This window comes from Schistocerca gregaria, chromosome 2 (genome assembly GCF_023897955.1).
Source record: "Schistocerca gregaria isolate iqSchGreg1 chromosome 2, iqSchGreg1.2, whole genome shotgun sequence".
NCBI classification, from domain to species: Eukaryota; Metazoa; Arthropoda; class Insecta; order Orthoptera; family Acrididae; genus Schistocerca; species Schistocerca gregaria.
The window spans coordinates 381064721-381077880 of record NC_064921.1 but is presented as its reverse complement, the minus strand read 5'-3'; the positions used below and the strand labels follow the sequence as shown (position 1 = coordinate 381077880).

Sequence of the window (13160 nt, the reverse complement as noted above, 5' to 3'; positions counted from 1 at the left end):
GCCAGAAAATTTCTTTTGTACAAGACTGCTTGCTCTGCCTGAGCTATGTCACTTACAGCAAGTAGCTTGTGTTCTTTTGTTCCACAGTTGAAAATCTTCCTTTGAACTTCTACCTGTTTTATAGTTCTGACTTCTAAAAATTTATTATTCTGCACTATACATTATGTTGTGCATTACTATTATTCTATATTACACACAATTCTGTACTGTAGTCTGTCATTTCACTTAATGCCTATGTCTTATTGTCCAACAGAAAAGCACATCACCTCCACTTCTGTAAGAGAATAAGGTAACAGCTTGCCCATCAGCCTTGGCACAACAAGCTTAGCTTGCCACATGTAGAATGCAAAACAAAACTGATCCACATAAATTGCACCTTCTTAACATATTCAGTGAAACAGCACAACAAAGATTGGCATCAAAAAAAATTTTTCAGCAAGATTTACTGAAAAGCAAACTTGACGTATCTGAAGAAAACCAATGGAACTCAGGAGTAGATTATAGCAAAAGATGTAGTGGAGTCAACATGTGATAGGAGCTGAAAGAACAAAAATGGCAACCCTGAGGTGGGGGAGAAAGACGTAGAGGAAGAGAAACTGGTGATGGACAGAGAAATAAGAATATTGGAATGAAATAAGATTTTGAACAGATATCGACTTCCATTTTTAAACTTCCATGTTAACTTTTAAATTTCTGTAAATCTCCTTTTATGTTGTATCCACACCAGATGTAGTCAACAGAACAAAAATTAATAAAACTTTAATAATGTTTATCATTTGTATAAATGTGTTATTTCTGTATAGCATAAGTGACAATGCCAAGAACAGAAATTTAACATTTCATGACTAGCGCTGGAACCACCTAGAGCAATGAAAATTAGGGACATGACACCTGGTGAGATCCAGTCCAACTGTGCCAGGCTATGGTGCTCAAGAGAAATGGTCTGTGTGTATGCAACAGTGCCTGGCATTATTTTAAAGGGGAAAAAAGTACTGTTCCTTTGCTCATTTAATACACTTGGAGTTGCCTTTTGTCTATAGCCCCAAATGGACCCATATTCAGAAAGACTATTCATTTTGCTGGTATTGCAGAAAATCTCAATAGTGCTGTTAGCATTTAACATTTTTATTTAATTTTTATATTGTTATAAGTGAACGCATCCATTGGTGTGTGCAAGTAGAGCTTCAAGAGAGAGTGTTAATTCATCTGCCAACTTTTGTTACATCTTTGGCAGTTTTGTAGACAAGAAACAGCAACCAAAAATTACATACCATGTGAAGAAAGAGTATTATGCATATTTCAGTATAAAACTGTCACAAAAATTGTTGCAGAATCCCACATACAGAGTGGACTTTTTGTGTGCAACTGCACCATCAGTGGTTTCGAGATAAAGAAAACATCTTTTCACATTTGGTTACTGATATTTAGAAGGCAGACAGTGTTAGCAAGCTTGAGAATCCCTGCAATTCATGTTCATCTCATTGGTGTACTGCTGCTGCCAGTTGAATCGAATGTAGTCAGATAGAGAGAGGTTTCCCGTAGCATCAAATATATTGCCGTTTTTAAGACTGGTGGGAATTTTAAATCAAACGCCGGCCATATTCATACTGATTTCAAATATAAGACACACCTGAAGTTTGGAGGCAATTTTTCGAAGGGAAAATTGCCTCTTATAATCCGTAAAATACGGTATAGATGATTGTTAGTTCTGTTCACCCATATGTATCATCATACACCATGTATTTCCATGACTGAATATACTGCCATCTTCACTCCCAGAAACACCAGAATCTCTTCAAATGTCTGAGAATACCACAGTGGATTCTGGTGAAGACTTTCAAGACACTGCATACAGCAATGAGCATAGGATGCTCACACTGCCTGAACTAAATGATACAGTCCTATCTTCCTACAGTTTTATCACAACAGTTAAGTTAGTGGAAAAAGAAGTTTTGCCCCATAGATCTTCTTCTTGTGGTGCAAAAGGGAGAAATCAGAATCCATCCCACATTTTTCTACAGAACAGAATCTAGTTTACTAAAACAACATTCCTGAATTTCTGGATAGATGTGTATGTGACCCCATCACCCTTATGGCTGCCTGAAACAGTAGGCAAAACCTGAATAGTTTATCACATCACCATGTTGCCAAGCACCTAGAAGAATTTTACTGAAATGGAGTGACCATAAAATCTTACACTCTCATATAACTTAGCTTTTGTTCTTTCAGTACTAAAACCCAGTGATCCCAGATGGATCATATGTTGTAATTTTAAAATTATCTCTGTTCCTCTTGGACAACAGGGATATTGCATGAAATATCCTAACTTTATGTGAAGTCCATGATTGGGCAACAAGAATATGGAAGGGAGAGATTGCTACTGACCACACAGAGGCGGCACTGGATTGCAGACAGGCACAATGAAAAAAGCGTGCAAGAAATGTCCAGCTTTCAGACTACATGCTCCATCAGAAGTAGAAAAAACACACACATTCACACAATAACAACTCCAACACACATGGCTACTGCCTTCTCCAGGTGCCAAGGCCCAACTGCAACTGCATCTGAGGTGAACAGCAATCTGGCTGGGAAATGCAGTCCGCACCAAAAATGTTCAAATGTGTGGGACTTAACTGCTAAGGTCATTAGGTCCTAAGCTTACACACTAATTAACCTAAAATTTTCCTAAGGACAAACACACACACACCCATGCCCGAGGGCACGATTCGAACCTCCGCCGGGACCAGCCACACAGCCCATGACTGAAGTGCCTTAGACCGCTCGGCTAATCCCGCGCGTCATAGTCTGCACCCTATTGTTCCTGGTTACTATGCCACTAGAGACAGAATCTCTGCTCTTGTGCACCAACAACATCAGCCTATTATCAATAACATACCTACCTATAAAAAAAAAAAAATACACCAACCATTTGTTACATCTCTCCACAGTCACTGTTTCTTTACCACCAAGCATCCTGCTCATCACTGTCAATACCAGCTCCCAACACGCCAACATCCCCAATGCCCTTGGCCTTGCAGATATGTAACATTATCTTTCCCACCATCCAATGGATTCCAAACCTACAACCTTCTTCCTGTCACAACGACCAACTATATACTCACACACAACTACTTCTTTTTTTAAAGAATCACCTATAAACAAATCCATAATATAGCAAATAAGGACCCACGTGGCACCATCCTATACTACCCATTAACGAGTCATCTAGAGGAATCCTTCCTAACCACCCAGAATTCCAAACCTATCATCTGGTTCAGGTTCACTGATTATGTCATAATGATCTGGACTGAGAGTGATGACACACTATAGACATTCCCACAGAACCTCTGTAGCTCCTCCCCATTTGCTTCACCTGGTCTTCCCCAGCCCAACAAGCCACCCTCCTCGAAATCAACCTGCACATTATGGATAGCTACATCAGTATCTCCAGCCACATCAAACCCACCAACCACCAACAATACCTCCACTTCAACAGCTGCCACTCGTTCCACATGAAGTCCCTTCCATACAGCCTAACCACACATGGTCATCATACTTGTAATGAGAAGCAGTCTCTTTCCCAAGTGTTTCACTGTGGCCTTTACAAACCAAAATTACCCACCCAACCTTGTCCAGAACTAATCTCCCATGTCTTATGTCACCTACCGTTCCCAAATAGCCACTGTCTGGCATCTTGTGACTCAGTAACACCCAGGACTGCAGCAACTATCATTTTGTCCATCAGGATTTCAATTATCTCTGGTCAGGTCTTGAAATGAGGAACATACAACCCAGCACTCCCACAGTGGTCATCTACACAATATCCTTGTCCATGCCTACTCAACAACTCCTCCCAATCCATTGTCTCATGGCTCAAATTCCTCCAACAGACTGCAAGACCTGTCCCATACATCCTCCCATAACCATCTACTCCAGTTCTGTCACAAGTATCTTCTACCACATCATAGGCACAGACACCTGCGAAATCAGTCATATGACCTACAAAAACTTATTCACAACTTCTGTGCCACATTCTATGAGGCCATGACTACTTACAAGCTGGCTGGCTGTACAAATGGCCATCACCAAACAGTGGCCATGAGCCACTGAACTACCATGAGCCACTGAACTATGGAGCTGCTCAACATGGCACACAACAAGATGTGCTTCACTTCAACAACTGCTTCACAGCCTGTGCCATCTGACTTGCACAACTGTAAATCTCCATGCAACATACCATGCCCCACCCCCTCTTGTCTCAAAATTCATTAGCACCTATCTTCTACCTCTCAGTCCCCTTCCCTGCCCAACTCCAGCCCCTTACACTGATGTATCCCACAACCACACCTGCATAGTCATTTCCCCCTCCTCTCAGTTTCTCCTGTTCCCTTTGTGTTCTATCACCACCACCACCACCACCACCACCACCACCACCACCACCAACCAGTATAGCCTTCCAATGTGGCGTCTAGAAGCACTATCCTGTCTCCACCATGTCCATGCATACACTCACAGGCAGCACTAGCTTATCCCCCTCCCCCACCCTTCTCTCTCTCTCTCTCTCTCTCTCTCTCTCTCTCTCTCTCTCTCTCTCTCTCTCTCTCTCTTCCCCTCACTCCCTCCAATGATGTTTATTCCATATCTCATCTATCTGGGGTAGGTGGCTGTTGATCTCAGATGCAGTAGTAGTTGTAGTTACGTCTTAGCATTCAGAGATGACAGTGGCCATGTGTGTGTCAGTTGTTTCTTCTTCTTTGATGGACGTAGTACAAAAGCTGAATATTTCTAACATTCTTTTTCATTGTGCCAATCTGCAAGTCAATGCCTTCCATACATTGTGACTAGCAGTCTATCCTTTCCACATTATTGTTGTTCCATCCTTGACTTCCCAATTTTCTTGTTTAGCTTTTATTCTCACAAACCTAAAATATAGTGAGCCCAGATGGATTATATGTTATGATTTCTTCTCAAGTTTTCGTGTCTCTACTTCACATTACGCTGGTATAAATCTTGTAGTCAGGGAAACATTTGCCAGAAAAAAAGAGAATGTGATAACTGTATTTGGGAAGAATTTCCAGCACTGTCAGAAATAAAAATGATTGATGCAAACATTCTGACACTTTTGAGCTGAAGTATTTCCAATAAAAGTGAAAACAGTCAAGAGCCACAGAATGCCAAAAATGGAGTTGTAAATAAATTTGTTGAAAACTGTAAGGGCCACAATAAGGATAAAGGGAAATGCATTAACCAATTTTTTTAAAAATGGGTTCTTTAAGGAACTGGAAAGTTTAGAAACTGACATTCCAACCACTCTCTCAGAAACCTTGAAGACGTCAGTGAGGAACAGTGGAAAAGATGCATCAGTATGTCAAGGGAACGTAATGATGATACTACATCAGATGAGATTCCAGCATGACTGAGGGTGCAGAGTACAAGGGGACTAACAAATGAGAAAAAAATGCATATCTTGAAAACTGTAGAATTAACATTGGGATTTATATGGCCAAGCAAGAAGAATTCACAGTTTTAGTACATCATGCACTACTGATAGCACAGGCTATGTCAAGCAACACTATCTCCTGACATACATTTGCAAACAACAACAATTTGACCAGCCCTATCACTGCTATAATCTGGCCTTGCAGACATCTAACATCAGCCACATAAGTATCGTGCACTTTGTCTTTCACAATCATCCTCAGAGAGAAGTTCACAAGGTACACAAATGCGAGTCTATGGTGTTATGAAGTGCAACTGCTGCTTGGTCTGTAACTAGATGATCCACGGAACTAGGAAGTTCGCCGAGCTGATCATGTAATGTAGCAATGATGGCACCTATCTGCAAAAGATACCCCTTTTGGTGTCAGATGACATGTCTGCAGAAAACTGAATAAGCAAAACTGCAAGGTTTTAGGAACAGAACACCCACATGCCATGGCTGACAGTAGGGGTGACAGCCTAAAGGTGACAGGATGGTACTACCTTCTACACACTGGCGTCAATGGACCATTGTTATTTTATGAATTCGCAGCAACTATTTACAAGGAGATGCTGAAAAAATTAGTTGTTCCACAATTGTCAGACAGGTATCATTTTTTTCCAATACAATGGTGAATGGCACCACTTCCGCTACATCATCACATAATCCTTTCTCAATGTGATATAACTGTATTCAGCTCATGTGGCTCACACTGCATATCTGCACTGATCACCCAGAACATTATGACTACCGAACCTAATAGCAGGTATGTCCACCTTTCGCACAGATAAAAGTGAAGACGTATCATGGGATGGAAGTAATAAGGCCTCAGTAGGTCGTTGGAGGGTGTTGGCACAACATCTGCACACACACGTCACCTAATTCCCATAAATTCCAGGGAGAGGAGGGATGAGCTATGACAACACATTCAATCGCATACCAGATGTGTTTGATTAGGTTCACATATTGAGTGTTTGGGGACCAGCACATCAGTTGGAACTCACCACTGTGCTCCTCCAACCACTCCATCACATTTATGGTCTTGTGACATGGCGGATTATCTTGCTGGAAAATGCCACTGCAATTGGGTAACATGATCGTTAAGAAGTAGTGTATGCGTCCTGCAATCAGTATATGATACTCCTTGGCAAAGATCCACTGGACCCATGGATGCCCACGAGAATGTTCCCAAGAGCATAATGAAGCCACTGCCAACTTGTCTCCATCCCACAGTACATGTTAAGGAGCAGATCCCCCAGAACACGATGGATTCGCAACCCTCCCATCGACACAATGGAGAAGGTTTGGCACTCTTAAGACCATGCAATGCTCTGCCACTGCATCAACGTCCAGTGCCAATGGTCACATTCCCATTTCAGTCACAGTTGCTGATGCCATGGAGTGTTCAGCACACTGTGCATTAATACACACACTCGTACTCTGCCCAACATTAATGTCTGATGTCAGCTCTACCACAGTTCACCGCTTGGCCTATTTTACCAGTCTGCCCAGGCTATGATGTCCGACATCTATAATGAGGGGTGGCCACCCAATGCCACAGCATCTGCATGTGGTTTCATCTTGATTTCGCCACATGTTGAATACACTCACCACCGCACTCCTCGAAAACCCAACAAGATGTGCATTTACTGAAATGCTTATGCTGAGCCACCGGGCCTTACAGATTGAGTTGGGATGGGGCTGAGAGATGTTGTTAACCACCAACATCTTAGCATACAATACACAGCAGCAGTGTTCCAGGGGTAATATCAGAATGTGTTAGATGATGTGTATATGCACAGAGAAGTGAGAGAATGGTAGATGGAGCAAGTGGCCAAGCAGGCAGAGAGGGGGTGGAAGGAGGAAACAAGCAGGAGGAAGGGGGCCGGGGAGGGGGGGGTGGCGCGACCAGACTGGCTGAGAGGGAAGGAGGTAAAGGGGGCGGCGCCCAGACTGGCAGGGAGGAAGAAAGGAAGAGGTGGGCTGGGCAACCAGATTATCCAAGAGGGAGAGACAGGGTCGGGGCGGGGAGAACGGCAAACAGGAGGAGGGGAAGGAGGGGGAGGAGGGAAGGAGGGGAAGGAGGGGAAGGAGGGGGAGGAGGGAAGGAGGGGAAGGAGGGGAAGGAGGGGAAGGAGGGGGGAGGAGGGGACAGAGGGGGAAGGAGGGGGAAGGAGGGGGAGGGTAGGGGGTGGCAGGAGACCGACAGAGATGGCGTGGCGGGGGGGGGGGGGGGCAGGAGACCGACAGAGATGGCGTGGCGGGGGGGGGGGGGGCAGGAGACCGACAGAGATGGCGTGGGGGGGGGGCAGGGGACCGACAGAGATGGCGTGGGGGGGGCAGGGGACCGACAGAGATGGCGTGGGGGGGGGCAGGGGACCGACAGAGATGGCGTGGGGGGGGGGCAGGGGACCGACAGAGATGGCGTGGAGGGGGGGGGGGCAGGAGACCGACAGAGATGGCGTGGAGGGGGGGGGGGCAGGAGACCGACAGAGATGGCGTGGAGGGGGGGGGGGGGCAGGAGACCGACAGAGATGGCGTGGAGGGGGGGGGCAGGAGACCGACAGAGATGGCGTGGAGGGGGGGGGGCAGGAGACCGACAGAGATGGCGTGGAGGGGGGGGGCAGGAGACCGACAGAGATGGCGTGGAGGGGGGGGGCAGGAGACCGACAGAGATGGCGTGGAGGGGGGGGGCAGGAGACCGACAGAGATGGCGTGGAGGGGGGGGGCAGGAGACCGACAGAGATGGGGTGGGGGGGGGCAGGAGACCGACAGAGATGGGGTGGGGGGGGGCAGGAGACCGACAGAGATGGGGTGGGGGGGCAGGAGACCGACAGAGATGGGGTGGGGGGGCAGGAGACCGACAGAGATGGGGTGGGGGGGCAGGAGACCGACAGAGATGGGGTGGGGGGGCAGGAGACCGACAGAGATGGGGTGGGGGGGCAGGAGACCGACAGAGATGGGGTGGGGGGGCAGGAGACCGACAGAGATGGGGTGGGGGGGCAGGAGACCGACAGAGATGGGGTGGGGGGGCAGGAGACCGACAGAGATGGGGTGGGGGGGGCAGGAGACCGACAGAGATGGGGTGGGGGGGCAGGAGACCGACAGAGATGGGGTGGGGGGGGCAGGAGATCGACAGAGATGGGGTGGGGGGGGCAGGAGACCGACAGAGATGGGGTGGGGGGGGCAGGAGACCGACAGAGATGGGGTGGGGGGGGGGCAGGAGACCGACAGAGATGGGGTGGGGGGGGCAGGAGACCGACAGAGATGGGGTGGGGGGGGCAGGAGACCGACAGAGATGGGGTGGGGGGGGGGCAGGAGACCGACAGAGATGGGGTGGGGGGGCAGGAGACCGACAGATATGGGGTGGGTGGGGCAGGAGACCGACAGAGATGGGGTGGGTGGGGCAGGAGACCGACAGAGATGGGGTGGGGGGGCAGGAGACCGACAGAGATGGGGTGGGGGGGCAGGAGACCGACAGAGATGGGGTGGGGGGGGCAGGAGACCGACAGAGAGAGCAGCAGAAAGTTGTGCAGTAATAGATGATTAAAAATTAAGTAGTACATGGAATACAAATGGGTACAAATTGTTAGATATGATGCAAGATGCACATTTATAAAGTGCTCTTACTGTTCACTTTTGCTGAATGAATACTTTATTTAATTTAGTTCCATCACCACAGAATATAATTCTGAGAGACAATGTGGAGTGAAAGTATGCAAAATGAGTCAAAACCCTGTTCTTAAGATCCAAAGATATCTTCGTGGCCCACACAATCAAAGGCCTTAGCAAGTTCACAGCAGATATCAAAACAATGATTTTAGTTGTTTAGTTTTGCCAGGAATTCATTTATGAGATGACTGGAGTATGCCTTTGTAGCCAGTCCTGTGCAACAACCAAATTGAAAAAAAGGAAAGACAAGCAGATTACATTTTAAACATTCCATTGACAACAAGCTCATTAGAAATCAACCATGCCTTTCAAGACACACTATCCTGGTATTTGCCTCAAGAAATGTAAGAAAACCATGGAAAATGTTAATCTGAATGGCCAGATCTAAAATTGAACCCTCATCATCACAAACACTACTCTAGTGTCTTACCACTAGATCTCTTCACATTTTACAGTCAAACTGAGAGTTAGTTCATGAGATATGCAATGAAAACACTAAAGGAAGTGAAATGAGTATGCATGTTGAAATATTTCAAGATGGTACGCCTTGAGTGATTGGGTGATTACTTTGATAGCTTTAAGGCTGTCACATCCAATCAGTATATAATTTTAATCCTGCCCTATGAACACTACCACACCCAAAAAAATTATTATTATTTGATAATATAAATTTTTTTGTAATCTCCTTGGGTTTTTATTTCTGAAACGAATAAAACAGTGGTAAAAAAAGTATTGTCCAGTGTACATGAAATTCACCTGCATTTGACTATTTATAGGAACACACATTTCTTGGTTTAGTGTTACTGAAATTGATGGACAATGATTTCCATGTGTAACTAGCTGAAAACACAACTCCATTTGCATCACTGTTTTCATTTGCTTGTTTATCTGTGCATGTGTACTCCAAAATGTTCATCCATAACTAATTTATCAAGAAACTTGTAAATATGTTATTCCTACAGCTGTATTTAGATCAACACCCATACTCTGCAAACCACTTAAGTGCACTGTGAAGTTTTCATCAGTTACCACCCACCAGGACTAGCAAATATGAACAGTGTTTTGTCAATTTATATTCCCAATGTACATTCTGTACTTGTTCTTAAAATGGAAGTAGTGTCAGAATGCTGAATGAAACATTTACTTAAGTAAATATGCATTATAAGGACATGGACAGGTAAACTTTAACAAAAAAAATTCATTAAAGGTATTTGGATCACGTACCCATATCTAAAAGGTATATCATGGAAATTATGAATGTTAAAATAGAAATGGGGAATTCAACTCACATCATTAGCTCTTATTATCTCTCTAAGGTTAAAATAAAATTTCTCATCCAAAACAAAACAGGTGACCAAGAAAGTGACCAGATACAACACCACTACAGCCAGTATTACAAAAGAAAACATAGAAAAATTTATAGAAGAAATTGAGACAAGTGAAGAAGGTGACCAGTGTGAACTCCAGATGCAAATAACTCAAGCAGCAGAGAAAACTTTTTATTATTGGCCAATCCTAAAGAAGACATGGTGGAATGAGGAGTGTGAAGAAGCACTTAATACAAAGAGCTCAAAAATGGAAAAAAAAGGAGATGTTTGAAAAAAAGAGGAAGACCTTGAACAATTCAGACAACAAAGAAAAGAAACATCAAAAATAATACAGAAAATCAAAAGAATTCTCAGCTTATTGAAATAGAAGAAAATTTCACTAAAAATAATAAGAAATGTTTACCAAACTTTTAAAGACATACTTAAAGGATATCAGCCACTGAGTATTTGTTTCAAAGATGAAAATGGCAAAATGGGATTCAATAACAAAATTTTTTGAAAAGTTTTTAAACTGTCCAGTTTCAACAGATAAATTAGAATTTCCAGTGACATATCAAAATCTAGAGGAAGATTTCCCACCAACAGAGTTAGAAATTCATGAAGCTATCAAAACACTCAAAAACAATAAAGCAGTGGTGAAGACTCCATTACAGCAGAATGATTGAAGTGGTCACAACCAAAAATGATAAAGGACCTACAACTGCTTCTTGAAAACATTTGGAAAACTGAAAAGATTCCACCTGAATGGAAAACAGCATTAAGCCACACACTACATAAAAAAGGGAGACAAACAAAATGTCAATAATTACAGAGGAGTGTCACTTTTGCCATTGTCATACAAAATATTAGCAAAAATTCTCCTGAATAGAGTGGTAGATACTTTAGACAAACAACTGGGAGAATATCAGGAGAGTTTTCAAAAGGGAAGGTCCTGTGCAGAACAAATTTTTAACTTAAAGTCAATAATTCACCATAGACTGTTATCCAGCAAACCAATAATAGCATCATTTATTGATTTCAAGAAAGTATTTGATTGTATAGACAGAGAAACGATAGATAAGGCCATTAGAGAATTTGGTGTTAAATCAAAATTAGCAAATGTAATTTGTGAAACACTAACAGGTACTATATCTAAAGTCAAATTTATGGGAGATGTATCATAGCCATTTGAAATAAAAACTGGTTTATCACCTTTCATGTTTAACTGAGTTCTAGAAAAAATTTTAAGGATCTGGGATTCGGAGCTAAATAAATCACAAAATTGAACCAATAACTCTGGGAAGGAAAACAAATGGAATCGAGGTAAACTGCTTGGCTTTTGCAAATGATTTTGCAATACTTTCAGAAAACCTGACAGAAGCAGTTATTCAGATAAACCTTCTGGAAAAAATAGCGAACAGAACTGGTCTCAAAACTTCAGCTCAAAAAATCAAAATTTGTGACAGATATAAAACATGCACCAAAATTCATAGAAACACAAACAGGTAAAATAGAGCTAGTACATAAATTTAAATATCTTGCAGAGACTATACAACAGAATGAACCAGAAAAATCTGCAATAGATGTAAGAATTAACAAAATGGAAAGAGCACATGGTTTGAACAAAAATATTTACAACAAGAAATGTTTATCTAGAAAAACAAAACTAAAACACTACACCACAATGGTACGACCAGAATGTTTATATGGATCTGAATGCCGAACGATGAACTATAAGATGGACAGACTAGAGGTACTGGAAAGAAAGATTATTAGAAAAATAATGGGTGCAATAAAAACTGCAGATGGTTGGAAAACAAGAAGTAATGAGATCTACAAAAATATAGAGAAAAATATATGAAGTAATGGCCAAATGAAGATTAACCTTTTTTGGACTAGTCTACCGAATGGATGGAAACAAATTAACAAAACAAATCTCGTATATTTCTGGAAGAAGAAATAGTCAATAGCATGGATTACAGAAGTAACGAAAGACCTAAAAACATTAAAAGAATCAGAAATAGCAGAAAGAAACCGTTTTACAAAGGAAGAAGAGGAACTGAAGTTGTTAACATGATCCTGGTTGGTCAATACAATTGTAAAAAATGTAGTAATTTAAGTACTGCTAGGACCTACCAACAAGTATGAACATTACTCTCTTGAATTTATGCTGCTACCCACTGTTTGTATGACAGAGAACAGAAAGCACATATTTACTACCTTTCAATTACAATCACATCTAGAGGAGACTGCTGTTAAATCCTGTCAATTATTGCTAATTAAAAATGAGTAACTACTTATGGCTACCTCACCATGCCAGCTCGTTTCCGTGCCAGCAGAAGTCTGACTGGCAAAGGCCGTGGTCCAAAATGAGCTGTTGGGACAGGTACTGCAACACCACTCACATTCAAAGGTTCGGGTGGAAGCAGCATCACTTGGTTAACTGCCATACTGGGCCCCACAACTCCTTGCATCCGTGCCATAATTTCTGAAGCATTATATAACACAACAAATCCAGTAACAATATTCATTCAACAATTTTACAATGACAATCACAACAATCAATAGTGAACCTTCAGAAGCAGCTTACAAGTGAGCATACATGCACTAAACTTCTGCATTATTTTCCAACCACAAAATTTGACTAATGAACTCTAAGCGTAAAACAAAAAAATTTCAGAACTGATGCAAGCACACAGAGT

General features: G+C 42.9%; 1 protein-coding gene across 4 annotated transcripts in view; it reads right to left on the bottom strand.

The window, feature by feature from the left end:
• LOC126320573 (hormone-sensitive lipase-like) overlaps positions 1-13160 on the bottom strand; it is a 126768-nt gene that overhangs the window by 53062 nt on the left and 60546 nt on the right. For all 4 annotated transcript variants that reach the window (XR_007558148.1, XM_049994039.1, XM_049994047.1 and 1 more), the window contains exon 5: positions 12771-12946. Coding sequence is in view for 3 of the 4 variants with exons in the window: in XM_049994039.1 (XP_049849996.1) it covers positions 12771-12946 (176 nt within the window). In the remaining variant the exon portion in view is untranslated. The remainder of the gene's footprint in view (positions 1-12770; positions 12947-13160) is intronic.